Raw genomic sequence first — 18988 nt, forward strand, 5'->3', positions numbered from 1 at the left:
GAATACACTTAAACTTAGGACAGCGCAGTTTCCGAGTTAGGTCGGCGTATCTACTGATACGCCGGCCTAACTCTTACTGAATGTAGCTAATAGTGCAGATTTCATTTAATCTGTTCCTTGTATTAAAAAAATTTAAATATACGGTCAAGACTTAACATGCATTGTATTACTTTTTTTTAACAGATTGGTGCTGTGGTAGAAATAAAAAGGCCAGATGGAACTTACCAGGAAGCGGTTATTAATAAATTAACTGATGCAAGCTGGTACACAGTCGGTAAGATTAATCTGTGTTTTTTTTTTTATTTGAGTGATTGTAAAGGTAACTTTAAAAAAACAAACGTGTCTATACTCACCTGCTCAGTGCAATGGAATTGCACAGAGCAGCTGCAAACTTCCTCTTTACGGATGCCCCGTCAGGGGCTCCTGGCCCCTTCTCTCTGTCCAGTGCCCCCATGGGAACCAACTTCCCACTTGTGTGTACTCGCAAACATCACTGCTGAGTCCATTGACACAGACAGTGGGACTCGGCCCCCGACACCCGCTCCCTTGTCACTAGCTTTGATTGACGGCACTGGGAGCCAATGGCTCCTGGTGCCCCAGCAAAGCCATGGAAACACCGAAGTGAGGGGATAGAAGAGCTGCAGATGTGCATGGTGCTGGATTGAATGAGGGCTCATTTAAGTAAAAGGGAGATGCTGACAGCTAAACATTTTTTTTACCTAAAAGGGGTTGTAAACCCTCGTGTTTTTCCACCTTAATACATCCAATGCATTAAGGTGAAAAAACTTCTGGCAGTCATCGGCCCCCCGTTTTACTTACCTGAGCCCTGCATTTCTCTCGGCGGAGACGCGCGCTGTCCCTCTCTGCACGGGGTCTTGATTGGATAGATTGACAGCAGCGCAGCCATTGTCACTACTGTGGTGATCAGGCGCAGGATAATGACTTCACAGGAGCGTACTGTGAAGTCATCATCCTGCGCCTGATCACCACAGTAGTGACGTCACTGGTGGAGAGGCGGCTGTCCAGGTGGGAAGATTGAACTGCAGGCTGCAGAGATGGCTGTAGTTGCTGGATGCGCTTATGTGCCCTTTTGAATCTGAAGAAGTGGAGAGGCAGTCTGAATTCATACAACGCTGTGTATACAGTATTATTTGGTAAGAGCAATCACAACAGGGGTGGATTTAGACCCCGATCTATCTTCACGAGTGGTGGTTCTGGTGGAAGAGGATGAGCATTTCAAGCTGTTGAGATCTCTCTGCTTTTCTTTGATAACGGACTTTAGTCTTCACTTCTGCTTACCTGCTAATGATCTTCACCGTCTTCACTTTTTCAGAGATAGTGTTCATTTATTTGTATGGTATGTATGTATGTGTGTGTGTGTATATATATATATATATATATATATATATATATACTCTTATGTAGAGCCTTGATATTTGATGCATTGTATATTGTGTTGCTATATATAAGAAGGCCAGTATGGTGGCCTGAGTTTATGGGAGGAGCCCGGAGGGTATTTAAACAGCCCACTCACACATGCTCTTTGTCGGTTCAGTGTGCAGTACTACACGTCACTGGGCCGACTCTTCCCAGCTCACCTCATGTCCGTGAGTCTGCGCATTCAATCGCATTCGACATCGCAAGCGCTTTGCGGCTTTTCCCTTCGTGGTCTTCGCCGGCGGTTCCCGCTTACTGTCGCAGGTAGGATTCAAACCTTTTCGAATCTTGTGCAATCTTACAATTCGTTATGCTTCCTATCCTGCATCCCTTTTGGGAAAAAATCTGCCTGAGTTACTTTTGCTTATGTTCCAACATCATTCGGCTCAGGCATAGTACATTTGTAACTTCCTTCTGCCAAATATACGATTCATTTGTAAATCCATTTGGAGATTGACATGTGTTTGTATGGGTTCTTTGGCAGATTGAGGTGGTAATTGGACTCACATGGTGCCTTCTCTGCACTTGATTAGCCTGGGGGGATGGGTGGTTGGTAGGTGTTCGGTTTCAAAGCAAGGGGTAGCATACACTCTACAACCAATTCGTATCAGATTCGTTCAATACTCCTTACTATCAATTCGTATCGGATTCATTTCATGCATTTTACAACCATTTTGTATCAGATACATTGCATACTTTCTACCGTTGTCATTCATTGTTTCCCCCATGTCGTGTGTTTTAGTTCCCACAGCGGAACTTACGAATTGCTTGTACGCGGCTCTTCTCTCTCATTTATTTACCAAAGTTATTGCCTGTGTGTCATGCATGGCGCCACACCACACTCTTGGGATGTGTTGCACATCCACTCCAGACCAAAGCAAACCCAGTCGCACGTTCACTGTCCCAGGTAGGATTCGTTAGTTTGTTTGTCATGTCAAATTTGTGGCCACTCATGGTGTCACCTGTACCATATGTTTGGTTCCCGCAGTGGAGCTTACAAAGCATTGATACGCACTTCTCGTGTTCTATTTTCTACACCAAACCTCCTTGTTTTGCCCCATGCACGGCATCACGCTACACGTTCCCGACATGTTTCACTCCAGCCACAGTCCGCCGCAAACTCACTCGCATGGCCCACTGTCGCAAGTAAGATTTGTTATTACATTCTTTATGTTCTATCAATTTGCTACCATTCGTTGTCTCCCATATCGTTCATTAGTGGCCCCTATGGAACCTACGATCCAAACAGGCGTTGTCCTTCTACCTTATCCTGCTTGCTTAAGGTACAAACAAACCAGGTGTTTCTATCCTTTCTCAGTAACCCAATTCTTATTGATTGAGACCTTGCAACCATGCAAATCATCTCAGCAGTCTGATACCCTTGCTGAGACCCTTGCAACACATGACCCTTACAAAATGCAAAAAAAAAAAAAAAAAAAAAACGCAAAAAGGAAAAAAATATATAAAACGCAAAAAAAAAAAAAAAACTATTGCCACCACGTAATCTCAGCCCAGCAACCTGACACCTGTTGAGACCGTTGCAACGATGCAAAATTCGTCTCCACAGCCTGACACCCTTGTTAAGACCCTTGCAAACGCAATACCGTCTTAGCAGCCCCACACTCATCGAGACTCTTGCAACCACACTAAATCGTCTCAGCAGCCTGACACCCTTGTTAAGACCCTTGCAACACATGACCCTTACAAAACAAAAAAAATAAAAACGCAAAAAAAAAATAAAATAAAAAAAAAAAACGCAAAAAAAAAAAAAAAACGCTAAAAGAAATATAAAAGTGCAGAAAAAAAAAATAATTGCCACCACACAATCTCAGCCCCGCAACCTGACACCTGTTAAGACCGTTGCAACGACGCAAAATTAGTCTTCGCAGCCTGACACCCTTCTTGAGACCCTTGCAAACGCAATACCGTCTCAGCAGCCCCCCACTCATGGAGACTCTGGCAAGCACAGAAAATTGTCTCAGCAGCCTGACACCCTTGCAAACGCAATACCGTCTCAGCAGCCCCACACTCATGGAGACTCTTGCAAGCACGCAAAATTTGTCTCCGCAGCCTGACACCCTTGTTGAGACCCTTGCAAACGCAATACCGTGTCAGCAGCCCCACACTCATGGAGACTCTTGCAAGCACACAAAATTGTCTCAGCAGCCTGATACCCTTGTTAAGACCCTTGCAACACATGACCCTTACAAAACGCAAAAAAAAAAAAATTGTCACTACACAATCTCGGCCCAGCAACCTGACACCTCTTGAGACCATTGCAACCATGCAAAATCGTCTCAGCAGCCTCACACCATTGTTGAGATCCTTGCAAACGCAATACCGTCTCAGCAGCCCTACACTCATCAAGACTCTTGCAACCACACAATACCATCTCAGTAGCCTCACACCATTGTTGAGACCCATGCAAACGCAATACCGTCTCAGCAGCCCCACACTCATCAAGGCCCTTGCAACCACGGAATACCGTCTCAGCAGCCTCACACCATAGTTCAGACCCTTGCAAACGCAATACCGTCTCAGCAGCCCTACACTCATCAAGACTCTTGCAACCACGCAATACCGTCTCAGCAGCCTCACACCATAGTTCAGACCCTTGCAAACACAATACCGTCTCAGCAGCCCCACACTCATCAAGGCCCTTGCAACCACGGAATACCGTCTCAGCAGCCTCACACCATAGTTCAGACCCTTGCAAACACAATACCGTCTCAGCAGCCCCACACTCATCAAGGCCCTTGCAACCACGGAATACCGTCTCAGCAGCCTCACACCATAGTTCAGACCCTTGCAAACACAATACCGTCTCAGCAGCCCCACACTCATCAAGACTCTTGCAACCACGCAATACTGTCTTGAGCAACCTCCCACTCGTCAAAGACCTTTGTGACCATACAGTCTCGCCCCAGCAACCTGGCATTCATTGAGACCCTTGCAGCCAGACAAATCATCTTTGGCCTCATGTACACTGCTGTTGGTAAAAAAAAAAAAATGGGTTCAGACGGATGTTCAGAGGCATTCGAAACGCATTCGAAACACCAATGCCTGTAACAGCTTGTAAACACTGCCAGATGCGGTAACTCATGTTTACCAGCATTTCATTCACAGTCGTTTTCATAAAAATAAAAAATTAAAATAAAGGGGAATATTGTCTCAGCAACTTGACACTCATTTGAGACCCTTGCTAAATGTAATATCATCTCAGCTACCTCACACCCTTCTAGACCTTTGCAACCACACAATCTCATCTCAGCAACCTGACACCCGTTCAGACCTTTGCAGCCATACAAAGTCATCTTAGCAACCTGACACTCATTTGAGACCATTGCAAATGCAATATCGTCTCAGCAACCTGACACCCATTTAGACCCTTGCAGCCATACAAAGTTGTCTCAGCGGCCGACATTCATTTGAGACCATTGCAAAACGCAACATCGTCTCAGCAACCCCTCACTTGTTGAGACCTGTGCAACCACACCATGCCATCTCAAAACAAACCTCATAATCATCGACACCTTTGCAACCATGCAATATCGTCTCAGCAAACAACTGAGACCCTTGCAACCACCAATACCATCAAACCTTCATACTCAAGGCCCCTGCCACCACACAATATCGTCCCAGCAACCTGACACTCACTGACACCCTTGCAACCGCACAATATTGTCTGCAGTAGTATAAAACACTTAGCGGCACGCACCTACGTGCAAACCCGAATACAAACTAAACTTGCAAACACACCTCAGCCACCTCAGCCACACAAACACACAGTGGCACCCAGTTGGCCATTCATCTTCAGTGGCACGCGGGCCACTCATATTTTCTCAGTTTTTCCCTGCGGTTAGTTCAGGTTTTCATCCAGCACCAGCGAGTGCACGTTGGCCTGCGAGTGCACGTTGGCCTGCGAGTGCACGTTGGCCTGCGAGTGCACGTATATCGTCTTGTTGAGCACCTGTGTATTGTCTTGATTTTCTCACACCAATGCAAGATCCAGTCCAAGTTCTCAAACTAGACCAAGCATCAGTAGCAGACTTAGCTATGTGGGACAACTTCCCCACCTGATAGAACATCATTTCAATCTTCATCCCGGCAGTGTCAGCCGAGCCACCAAAGGCTTTGGCAGCCATTTTTAGGCCGCCACTGGTTCTCCATAACTTGGTCCCCAGAAATTCTCTTAAATTTTTGCTTCACCCAGTCTTCATCACGCCTCGTGCTGCACCCCATCGTGGCAGCTGCCCAGGTCTGGGACCACACTTGAACAGGACAGACACTGTTCTTCACCACAGACAATCAGGCCACAGCCGACATCCTCAATTAAGATAGATCTAAGTCACTCCCCATCACTTCCTGCGCAGGCTCGCGCAGCTGTCACTCCGTCACCAGTTAATATCTTATGTAGACCTTTTCCAGGCAAATGCAAAAAGCAGCTGATGCGCTTTCCTATTCCAACCTTGGAATGGATGTTTTTTCCAGCAAGAGCCTGGAGCCGACCCAACAACTATCCCTGTCCCACCATGGACATTGCTGACGATGGACTGAAGTCGCATCTCGCCAACGCAATCCAACTTATTTACCACTCCTTGGCACGCAACACACTGAAGGCCTATCGCACTGCTTGGAACACTAATCACAAATTTTTGGCCCCTTGCCCCGGAGCAGCAATAGGCAACATCCTATGTTGAACACATCCTAGCCTTCATATCGTATTGCCACATGCAGCTGACCATTTCTCAATACTATCACGCCATATCTAGATGGCATCCAGCATTTCCTGTCCCTGCAGGACCCCAGTAAACCGTCAGTATTCTCGAGCCCATGCAGTCAAGTCCCTCCTACAGGGCATACAGAAGCACCAACCTGTAGTCAGTGGCAAGCGCCTACCTTTCAAGAGTCCCCTCTTTAGGGACATGTCTAAAATCCTTACTCGTTCCCTGTTTAGGGCTTTGCCCAGTCTAGTCACCCAACAGCCATCTACCAGGCCTTCTACGGTTCCCTTCAACCTAGTGAATTTAGTCAGCGGCTCCGGCAGTCACACACTTCTCCGACGCCACCCGACTCGCTTTCGAACCACTACACTCTCACAGTCTGCAAACGCAACAAACAGGCCCCTGGGGTTGACATCAACCTGTTTCAGACTGACAACGCCTGACGCCCAGTGACGGTGCTCGACCCACTACTGCTCCATCTACCCAGCCAATCTGATGGTAGCTCGTTGCTACCCTTTCTAAACCAGCTCCCTGAGTTTCAGCCAGTGTGTCAAGCATGTCAGAATCCTCCTAAGTAACTTGGGCTTCAAACCCCAGTCAGTTCTCTGGACATTCTTTCCGAATTGGAGCAGTCTCAGTTGCCTCCCAACAGGGAGTACCAGACTACGTAATCAAGATACCAGGCTGATGGAAGTCTCCTTGTTTTGCCACATACATCCCAAATCCTCATGAAGGTATGGCACAAGCCTTTACCAAGCTGGCTCAATAAATACAAGAAATCAATATAAACTATTTCCCTATCTGAGTCTTTTGCCCCCTTTTCTTGGCATACTGACCAGACCACCAAGGCACACTTCAGGTCTATTTATGTTGTAAGTCTTGTCGCGTGTTTATGTGATCCACATCTCTCTCGGTCAGAGGGTAACGACCATAAATAAGAAGGCCAGTATGGTGGCCTGAGTTTATGGGAGGAGCCCGGAGGGTATTTAAACAGCCCACTCACACATGCTCTTTGTCGGTTCAGTGTGCAGTACTACACGTCACTGGGCCGACTCTTCCCAGCTCACCTCATGTCCGTGAGTCTGCGCATTCAATCGCATTCGACACCCTCCCGCCCTTCCCTTTTTCAGGGCACTTCTCAGCATGTCCTTCTTCAATTAACTACCCATTACTTACCTTGGGTATGCCCCCTTTTCTTGGCATACTGACCAGACCACCAAGGCACACTTCAGGTCTATTTATGTTGTAAGTCTTGTCGCGTGTTTATGTGATCCACATCTCTCTCGGTCAGAGGGTAACGACCATAAATATATATATATATATATATATATATATATATATATATATATATATTTATATATATATATATATATATATATATATATATATAGCAACACATTATACAATGCATCAAATATCAAGGCTCTACATAAGAGCATATATATATTGTTAGGGACTGGTGGACTCACTGATGAAGATACCCTCACACGAAAAAGGGGGACCTCTCAGTAGGTCTGATAAATTAACTATATTAAACACTCCTGTGACAAAAAGAATAAAAAAACACAATGCGATAGATAACTATATAAAGACAATAGAGTGCTAAATATTGTGAATTAAAATGCTGAAAAAATATAAATATTTCACGATCCCGTGAATGTGCACAAAAATGCTATGAACGAAAAATAAATAAAGTGTCTCTCTTTGGCACTCTAATTAGTGCAGTCCATAAGGTGTAATTTCCCGATGAAATGAGTGATCATACGATACGCGGTGAGAAATCATACAGCCATCACCAACTAATTACAGCTTCACCCGATGTGTTCTGATTTGCAAAACTCTTACCAGAGGGTGTGGACCCCTTTAATTAAAAAGGATGGTCTGTTGAGCTGAACAGGTTAATGTGCCTGCACACTTGGACACCATCTATTCAGACTGCTGTGATTGGCTCAATCGTATCTCAGGATTCAAAAACAAAAGGGAACTGATAGTGCATTATCGTTTATTAAAATACATAAAAACAAAGTGGCTGAATGGCCCCTTACTTGGTAGGTGCCAGCCCGGCACTAGGATGGCATGCGCTGGATATGACTCTGGCTTTGCGACTGCAGAAATCGTCCGCTGTGCGGGGAGTCTTATTGCCAGCTGTAGCGTCTATGTGCGGGATCAGCTGGGGAGCAGGAAAGTCAGACTGCCTCCGACATATGTTTCGTGGTCTACCATATGTTTCGTGTCTCCCTTCCCTCAGGGGCTTTGCTTTGGGAAATCCCAGATGGTAATTACTATAGCTGCTCTGTGTCCCGTGATGTACGATAAAGAAAAACAGATTTTTCCTACAGCTTACCTGTAAAATCCTTTTCTTGTAGTACATCACAGGACACAGAGGTTCCTCCCCTCTTTTGGGAATTGCTTGCTACAAAACTGAGGTACATCCGGTATGGGAGGGGTTATATTAGAGGGGGCCTTCCTGTCTTTTTGGTGTGCCAGTGTTCATTCACCTATAGGTGGCGTATAACCCAGATAGTAATTACTATAGCTGCTCCCTTGATGTACTCCAAGAAAGGTATTTTACAGGTAAGCTGTATAAAAAAAACTTTTTTCTTCATTGAACATCACGGGACACAGAGCAGCTATAGTAATTACCATCTGGAATTTCCCAAAGCAAAGCCCCTGAGGGGATGGAGACACCATCATAGAAACTGCCACCAAAGAAGGACCTACTCTGCTATTTGTAATACGCTGAGGCCAAAGGCAGTATCTTCTACGAGATTGATATCGACCTGGTAAAAATCCTGTAGATATATAAACAAAAGACCATCTTGGTCCTCTGGATGTGGCCAAGCTGTGTAAAAATCTCTCACATTTGGTATCACCATACTTTTGGGGTGTACTTTGTAGTATGCATATGATGTGCAAGAGAAATAACCTGTTTATTATGACAATTATGTAAAAAAATTTAATAAAAAATAATTCCTAAAAACAGCAGTGCTAAAAACGCCAGTTTAGCCATGTTTACATTAGCGTTATTGTACACCATGGGACAAAGAGCCTTAAATCATTACATAATGGGTTGTATGGTTACCAGAGGTGATTGAACACTGGCACAACCAATCAAAGACAGTTGCCCTCCAGTGTCTAAGGTGTTGGATGCAAGGAAAATGTGCTGACGAAAGCTCTGCCTAAGAAGCCCTATGAGGGTAGAGAGCTATGGTGTATGTCCATCCAAGACGTGTAATTATAATTTTATTACGCCAAAACTGGATGGTATCCGGACCTCATGTATGAGGTTTTGCCTGTAATGTCTCTCTCCGGAGGACTGGGCTCTGGGGTCCAGCACTTTTGCTCTATACGCTAAAAGTCCTGGTAAGAGTCTTTTACAAGGCCCAGGGAAGAGGTCTCCTTTAAGTAGGAACCCATGCCCCTGAAGGTTGGCACACAGACCCCGCCGAGATGGGGGAAGATTGGTATCTGCCTGACAGAGAACCTGCGGTGGGGACAAGGTAAGTTAGGAAAAAATACTAAGTTTTAAACTTAAGGGGCTAGATTCACATAGATTAGCGGATCTTTAGATCCGCGTAATCTATGTGATTTACGATCCGCCGGTGCAATTTTGCGAGGCTAGTGCAGTATTCACAAAGCACTTACCTCGAAACTTGCACCGGCGGATCGTAACTCCCCCCGCGGCTAGGGGGAGTGTACAATTTAAATCAGGCGCGTTCCCGTGCCGATTTAACTGCGCATGCGCCGCCGGCGAAATTTCCCAGTGTGCATGCTCCAAATGACGTCCCTAGGACGTCATTGTTTTCGGCGGCAACGTCAATTGCGGCCATCCATATTCCAGACCGACTTACGCAAACGACGTAAAAATTTGAAACTCGGCGCGGGAACGACGGCCATACTTAACATTAGCTACCCCTCATATAGCAGGGGTAACTATCCGCCGGAAAAAGACGAACGCAAACGACGTAAAAAAAAAACGACGGGCGGGCGTTCGTTTCTGAATCGGCGGTTCTCCTCATTTGCATATCCGACGCGTAAAAGACCGAGGCGACACCTAGCGGCCGGCCGGAGATTGCAGCCTAAGATCCGACGGTGTAAGTCACTTACACCAGTCGGATCTAAGGGAGATCTATGCGGAACTGATTCTTATGAATCAGTCGCATAGATCCGACCGTCGGATCTCAGAGATACGACGGCGGATCAGGAGATCCGCCGTCGTATCTCTTGATGAATCTGGCCCAAGGACTTTTGCTATTTAGAGTGGGTGTAATTTTTTAAGCCGCCACTGGAGGGAGTAAAGAACTGTGGGCCAGATCCACATACAAATAGATTGGCGCAGCATATCAGAGATACGCTACGCCGCTGTAACTTACTTTCAAATCCACAACGAATTTGCGCCGTAAGTTACGGCGGCGTAGTGTATCTCTGGCGGTGGAATTCAAATCGGCGATTAGGTGGCGGGTTTCATTTAAATGAAGCGCGTCCCCGCGCCGAATGAACTGCGCATGCGCCATCCCGAAATTTCCCAGCGTGCATTGCGCTAAATGACGTCGCTAGGACGTCATTTTTTTAACTTACACGGGACTTACGTACATTCCGATTCACAGAGACTAACGCAAAAAAAAGAAAAAATTCTAATTTCGACGCGGGAACAACGGCCATACTTAACATGGCAAATCTAACTATACGCCGCATAAAAGCAGCTTTAACTATACGCCGGAAAAAGCCGACTAGAGACGACGTAAGAGAATGCGACGGCCGCGCGTACGTTCGTGGATCGTCGGAAATAGCTAATTTGCATACCTGATGCGGAAAACGACGCGAACTCCACCCAGCGAACGCCGAAGTATTGCATCTACGATCCGAAGGCGTACGAAGCCGTACGCCTGTCGGATCAAACCCAGATGCCGTCGTATCTTGGTTTGAGGATTCAAACTAAAGATACAACGTGGGAAATTTGAAAGTACGCCGGCGTATCAGTAGATACGCCGGCGTACTCTCACTGTGGATCTGGCCCTGAGTTTTTTTTCCCCCTCACCTTCCAGGACAGCTACTTGAGAAATGATTGGCTCCGCCCTCTACAGGAAACACAAATCAGATACAATTTAAAAGGCCCCTCCCTTTCCTCTGACCTTCAGTTGTTTTGTGTTTCCAGAACCTCCAGGAGCACCAACACGTTTTTTGTTTTTCCTTAAGCCTGGTAACTGTGGTTGGCAGACCCCCCTTCTTTGGCAGCATCCAGTACTGGTTGTAACAGAAAGAAAACAACAACAGGCGCCACTTAGAAAAGACTGTAAACTTTTAATGTATAAACAGCATCAAGTTACTCACATAGAAGTTACTGTATTTAGGCATAAAGATGGGGTCCATAGCAGGGCCGGACTGGGAATGAAAACCAGCCCTGGAAATAATTTCATACCAGCCCCAAAGCATTAATATACCAGCCCAAAAAAAAAAGAGAGAAATCCATGAGAGAGCCAGAGAGGGGCCGGGCTGCAATGGTGAGAGAGAGGGGTGCAACGATGAGAGAGAGAAAGGGTGCAACGATGAGAGAGAGAGAAAGGGTGCAACGATGAGAGAGAGAGAAAGGGTGCAACGATGAGAGAGAGAGAAAGGGTGCAACGATGAGAGAGAGAAAGGGTGCAACGATGAGAGAGAGAAAGGGTGCAACGGCGAGAGAGAGAGAGAGAGGGTGCAACGGCGAGAGAGAGGCGTTTCTACTGAAACTGCGCCCCTGTGAAAACATTTGAAACCCATCTTTCAGATAACCATAACAAAAAAAACCACCCAAGATTGCAGTAATATAAGCACCCATAATTGCGGCCTTATCACCCATAAATATGGCCTTACCAGCACCCATAAATGCGGCAATATCAGCACCCATAAATGCGGCAATATCGGCACCCATGCGGCAATATCAGCACCCATAAATGCGGCAATATCAGCACCCATAAATGCGGCAATATCAGCACCCATAAATGCGGCAATACCAGCACCCATAAATGCGGCAATACCAGCACCCATAAATGCGGCAATACCAGCACCCATAAATGCGGCAATACCAGCACCCATTAATATTGCGGCAATACCAGCACCCATTAATATTGCGGCAATACCAGCACCCATAAATGCGGCAATACCAGCACCCATAAATGCGGCATTACCAGCACCCATAAATGCGGCAATACCAGCACCCATAAATGCGGCAATATCAGCACCCATAAATGCGGCAATATCAGCACCCATAAATGCGGCATTACCAGCACCCATAAATGCGGCAATACCAGCACCCATAAATGCGGCAATATCAGCACCCATAAATGCGGCAATATCAGCACCCATAAATGCGGCAATACCAGCACCCATAAATGCGGCAATACCAGCACCCATAAATGCGGCAATACCAGCACCCATAAATGCGGCAATACCAGCACCCATTAATATTGCGGCAATACCAGCACCCATTAATATTGCGGCAATACCAGCACCCATAAATGCGGCAATACCAGCACCCATAAATGCGGCAATACCAGCACCCATAAATGCGGCAATACCAGCACCCATAAATGCGGCAATATCAGCACCCATAAATGCGGCAATATCAGCACCCATAAATGCGGCAATATCAGCACCCATAAATGCGGCAATACCAGCACCCATAAATGCGGCAATACCAGCACCCATAAATGCAGAGGAATGGTGCGGTGTATCATGGGCACAGCACTGGGCAGAAAGGCAGAGTGGAATGGAACATCAGACAGTGGTACACATACAGGTCACACTCGCTGGCAGTGGCACTGTGATGGTTAATGACAATTAGAATCGGCTGTTTTTTTTTAAAAAAAATACGTGCCGAAAGAAGCCGAACATCGGTGCGCAGGCGCCGTATAGAGCCGCACTGACGTTCGGCTTCTTTCGGCATCTTGTGACGCGCTGTATGCGTCGGTCGTATGCCTGTCAGTCAATTAGGAACGCCCAGCCCCGACCATCGTACCCGGAAGCGGCGGTGAGAACACATATAGGAAACGGTATGTACGGACGTATTTTCTTTAAAAAAACAGCCGATTCTAATTGTCATTAATCTCATAAATGCAATGTTAAAAGTTTATTTTTAGGGGAACCTCCACTTTAAGGCCTCTTTCACACTGGGGCGGTGGGGGCATCGGCAGTAAAGCGCCGCTATTTTTAGCGGCACTATTCAGCCGCTAGCGTGTGCAGGGGTGCTTTAGGAGCCGCTCCTACTTTGCCTCAAAGATGCTGCTTGCAGGAATTTTCTATGTCCTACCAGCGCACCACTCCAGTGTGAAAGCTGGTAGGGGAGTATGGGGAGGGAGTATGGGGGGGACACTGGAATGGGGGAGGGGAGTACAGGGGGCGACACTGGGATAGGGCAGAGGAGTACGGGGAGGACACTGGGATGGGAGCACAGCGGGGACACTGGGATGAGGGAGGAGATCACAGGGGGGACACTGGGATGAGGGAGGAGATCACAGGGGGGGACACTTGGATGAGGGGGGGGGGACACTGGGATGAGGGAGGAGATCACGGGGGGGACACTGGGATGGGGGAGGGGAGTACAGGGGGACACTGGGATGAGGGAGGGAAATACAGGGGGGACACTGGGATGGGGGAGGGGAGTACAGGGGGGACACTGGGATGGGGGAGGGGAGTACAGGGGGGACACTGGGATGAGGGAGGGAAATACAGGGGGGACACTGGGATGAGGGAGGAGAGTACAGGGGGGGGGCACTGGGATACAGAAACATTACTCCCCTTCCCCATCCGATCACCCCTCCCTCCTGTACATTGTATTACACAACCCCCCCTCTGCAACTCTGCAATTGTCCTATTCTGTCCGTCCCCTCTAATATTAGAGAATGTCTATTTCTTCACCTTGTGCTCCAGGGTGGCGACACCGTTCACTTCTCCTCTGCCCTGCTGCTCTCCCTTCACTCGTGACCCTGAAGAGACATTGTGGGCTCTGCTGGCGCCGCACGGGACGATGGAACTAGTCCCGATGTTTGTTTCTTCTGCTCGGCTCCTCCCCTTAGACACATGATCAGTGATGCTGCTCAGTGCTCACTGATTAGCTAGGGAAGTGCGACGGCGAGCACGGCGGCTGCAACACGCCGGCCCGCGCGGCTGCTTTTAACTACCGGCGCAGTGACAGTCTGATGCAAAAGCCGCCCTAGGGTCAGGGAACTCAGTGCAGCCGTCACCCCTGCGAATTGATAAGAGCGGCGGCGATGGCGGCCGCGGCTACGGCCCGTCACTGATTGCATTTGATTGAAAGGCAGTACAGCAGGCAAAAGCAAGCGGCCTACCGGGAATTTTCCCGCTATCCCGGTAGGCCAGTCCGGCCCTGTTCCATAGGACAGTCAGTCTCTTGGCCGTGTTGGTGAAGTCCACTTGTAGCAGCTGCTGTGTCTTGCAGAGATGAATGCAGGTGCTTGTTTTCCCAAACAGGAAGTTTCCAGGTAAACTGTGCGGCAGTACTGGTTGTGGCTGAGTCCCGGATGCATTCAGTCCCCGTTTCTGGTCAGAAGGGTTCCCCATTATTGAATGTTCCTTGCCTCACCTGCAGGGTAAAATGGCAACTTCCTTCAGGTTCTCCCCAGCTGCTGGTGGAAACCTTGTCTTCCTCGGCTTCACTGAGATGTACCAAGATGGTGTCGGAGGACTTCCGGTGACGCGGCAAGATGGTGCCGGAACCAGAAGTCACATGACTCATCTTCCGGCACCGTGTTCATAAGGCTATGGCGCAGTACACTGAAGACATGCTGCCTGGTACAGCAGCCTTTTCTCTTCGGCCGTTCACCACTCACCAATGAAGCTTGAAGATAGGCCTGAGGAGGGAGCACCCGCTCGGATGGAGCCATCGGCAGCCTCTGGTTCCCATACTGCCTCCAAGGCAAGCCCTTGTCTGTGTTTATGCAGCAGGGGTCCTTTTTTGGGGTATGGGCCTGCCTCTTTCTTATGGCTTGTTTCTGTTCTTTTTCTAGGATAGACAGATGAATATGAAATGCGGAAACTGTAGAGCCAGGCTGCCTGATGGATATAAAAAAACTTTTTTGTGAAGATTGTTTTCCATCTAGGGCTAGTTTAGAGACTTCCTCTTTTAAAGAGCTATTATCTTCTATGAAGGAGGTGGTAGCCTCCTTCCGGTCATTCAGTGACAGGGCAGCGGGTCTGGGACCTTCTTCCTCTGGGCCCGGGACCCTAGAACCGTCATTTAGACCATCTCCTCGGTCCGAGATCAGTGATTCTCACCATGCCTCAGATCCGGAAGAAGGGGAGAACCCGAGCTCCTCATCTGATGGGGATTCCGTATCAGTGGGGGAGGCAGGTAACCCTAAGTTTTTCTTTTTCCAGCTGAGGAAATTGATGAGCTTTTGAAATCAATTTATGCCTCTGAGCAGATTGAGATGCTGCAGCAAATCCAATCTGTGCAGGATAAAATGTATAGGGGGCTTCAGGAGCGGAAGTCAAGGACTTTTCCGGTCCACCAGTCTCTTAAGGATATTATTCTGTCAGAATGGAAAGATCCGGAAAGGAGTTTCAATGTTCCAATCTAAAGGGCACAAAAGAAGATTTCCTTTTCGATCTGAAATTGAGGAAACTTTCTTTAAATGTCCTAAACTAGATGCCCCTATGTCTCAGGTTTCTAAAAAGTTAGACCTGTCCTTTGAAGATTCAGGGGTCCTGAAGGAGCATATGGATAGGAAGGCAGAGTCTTTGCTATGTAAGGTCTGGGATGCTTCAGCTTTATCCTTGGGTCCAGCTGTAGCATCCACCTGTGTGGCTAGGAATCTAGATGTATGGGTTCAGTGTCTGGACAGGCTCCTTTCATCTGACAGCCCCAAAGAGGAGATTAGGGAGTCCCTCCCACTCATTGCTAAAAGAGTAGCCTTCTTAGCTGATGCGGCTGCAGCTTCTGTGAGAGCTACAGCAAGGTCGTCTGCTCTCATTAATTCAGCCAGACGAGCAATCTGGCTTAAGGCTTGGGAGGGGGACCTGGTCTCCAAGAACAAGCTCTGCGACATTCCCTTTGAAGGCAAGCTCTTATTTGGTTCCTCCTTGGAGGAGGTCCTAGCTCGTTCCTCTGAGGTGAGCTATCGTTTTCCTTCTTCTCAAAAGATTAAGCCACACAATAAGAAGACTTTTCGTGGTTTCCAAAACAAAGCTAATTTTGGAACCAACAGACAACAGGCGAAGAACAAGTGGTCTTTTAACAAAGATAAGCAGAAGAAGGGGATTCTCTCTACTGCTTCAGCCCCTTCCAAAACTCCCCAGTGATGCCAGGATAGGGGTAGGGGGAAGGTTGTCCCACTTCGTCAAGGAATAGGAAAAGATTTCCGACAATTCCTTTATCCTTCAAATATTGGAAAGGTGTTACAGGTTGGAATTCAAAAATCTTCCACCCCAAAGATTTTTTCTTACTCATCTGCCGAGAAACCAAGAGACAGCAAGCCATGTTGAATCTAGTTTCCATGTGGGAAACAGAAGGGGTCATTTCCCCTGTCCCGGGAAAATCAAAAATTTCAAGGATTTTATTCCCATGTGTTTCTGGTTCAGAAAGCCTCCGGCGGCTTCCGGATGGTCATCAATTTGAGCGCCCTGAACAAGTATATTCTCTACAGACGTTTCCGGATGGAAAACATTTACTGTGAGGAATCTATTATGGCCAGAGGTATTTATGGTTACCCTGGATCTTCAGGACGCTTATCTTCATGTTCCAATCTGCCAGAACCACCGAAAGTTCCTCAGATTTGTGATTCTCATGGAAAACGGGATGAGTCATTGGCAGTTCAATGCCCTCCCTTCCAGTCTCTCGGCAGCGCCCAGAATTTTTACAAAGAAGTCATGGCCTTTTTTCGGATTCAAAGTGTAATGCCCCGTACACACCATCACTTTATGTGATGAAAAAAAACGACATTTTCTGTGAAGTAAAAAATTACGTTTTTGAAACTTCAATTTTCAAAGACGAAGTTGCCTACACACCATCGTTTTTCTCACAATGTTCTAGCAAAGCGAGGTTACGTTCTCACCACTTTTTCCATTGAAGCTTGCTTCATAAGTAGCTTCTAGGCATGCGCGGGTGAAAAAACGTCATTTTAAACAACGTTTTTTACTACACAGGGTCAATTTCTGTGAAGTAAAAGTTGACGTTTTGAAAAACGACACATAAAATTGAAGCATGCTTCAATTTTTTTTGGTCGTTTTTTAGAAGACATAAAACGATGTTTTCCCCCACACACGGTCAATTAAAGTGACGTTTTTAAAAACGTAATTTTTTTTCATCACATAAAGTGATGGTGTGTACGGGGCATCAGGATCGTCCCATATCTGGACGATTTTCTGATCTTTGCCCGAGACAAAGAATCCTTTATCTGAGATCTGCAGTTGGTTCTGCGGACCTTTCAGGATCTAGGGTGGAAAGTCAACCAACGGAAGTCTTGTCTGGTACCCTCCCAGAACATACTTTTTCTGGGTTATCTAATAGACTCTGTTGCTCAGAATTGTTTTCTTCCCGAAGAGAACGTTTTGAAACTCCCGCAGAGCTCGCTTCGGCAGGTCATGCAGTTATTAGGTTTAAAGGAACACTAAAGGCAGAATTTATTTTTTTTAAATAACAAAAATGTTATTCTTACCTCCACTGTGCAGCGAATGCTGTCTTCTGGGGTCCCTCGGCGGCTGTCTCGGCTCCTCCTCGCAAAAGATTTCTACCTTTATGCGAGGGAGCGAGCATGGTGGAAAGCTTTTGCGAGCACGCTCCCGTGATACAGCGGCGGCCATAGCCGCCAACTGTATCACTCGGCCCCGCCCCCCGCCGCACCGCGTCATCCGCTGTGATTGACGGCAGCGCCAGCCAATGGCTGCGCTGCTATCAATCCGCCCATCCTAGCCAATCAACGGCCAGGCTGGGAACCGAACAGAATGACAAGCACGCGTCCGGGACTTTCGAGGGATGAGGTAAGTAAAATGGGGGCTCGGGGGGGGGGGGGGCAGTGCTGTCAGATGTTTTTTTACCTTAATGCATAGGATGCATTAAGGTAAAAAAACGTTTACCTTTACAACCCCTTTAATGACCGCAGCTATCCCAGGAGTTTCCTGGGCCCAATTGCACTCCAGACCCCTTCAGGTGTTTCTCTTACACCATTGGGATCGCAGGAAGGATTCTCTGGATCAACTAGTTCAACTTCCAAGGGAGGATTCTCTCAATCTCCCCTGGTGGGAGCAGTGAGAACACCTGCAGGGAGGGAAGAACTGGGCGCAACATGCTCCAGTGAAGGTTACCACAGACGCTAGTCTGTGGGGCTGGGGTGCGCATTCTCAGGGCTGGCAGGCCCAAGGAGCTTGGTCGCCGGAGGAGACAGACCGCTCCTTGAATTTCAGGGAACTACTAGCTGTAGGGAAAGCTCTCCTGGCTTTGCAGGAGAAGCTCAGTTTAAAAGACCTGTTAGTGTTTTCAGACAATGCCACGACCGTATGTAATGATTTAAGGCTCTGTGTCCCGTGGTGTACGATAAAGAGAATAGGATTTTTATAACAGCTTACCTGTAAAATCCTGTTTTTGGAGTACACCACGGGACACAAAGTTCCCCCCCTTCTTATGGGAACCTTATTGCTTGCTACAAAACTAAATTACTTCCCTGATGGGAGGGGTTATATGGAGGGAAACTGTCTTTGATTGGTTGTGCCAGTGTCCAATGACCTCTGGTGACCATACAACCCATTATGTAATGATTTAAGCCTTTGTGTCCTGTGGTGTACTCCTTGAATTTCAGGGAACTACTAGCTGTAGGGAAAGCTCTCCTGGCTTTGCA

The 18988-nt window shown here is 47.3% G+C and overlaps 1 protein-coding gene across 2 annotated transcripts in view; it reads left to right on the forward strand.

Moving 5' to 3' along the window:
* ARID4B (AT-rich interaction domain 4B) overlaps positions 1-18988 on the forward strand; it is an 897525-nt gene that overhangs the window by 259444 nt on the left and 619093 nt on the right. For both annotated transcript variants that reach the window (XM_040350731.1, XM_040350732.1), the window contains exon 5: positions 184-274. In XM_040350731.1, the coding sequence (XP_040206665.1) occupies positions 184-274 (91 nt within the window). The remainder of the gene's footprint in view (positions 1-183; positions 275-18988) is intronic.

The sequence above is a fragment of the Rana temporaria genome, chromosome 4, assembly GCF_905171775.1.
Source record: "Rana temporaria chromosome 4, aRanTem1.1, whole genome shotgun sequence".
In the NCBI taxonomy this organism is placed as follows: domain Eukaryota; kingdom Metazoa; phylum Chordata; class Amphibia; order Anura; family Ranidae; genus Rana; species Rana temporaria.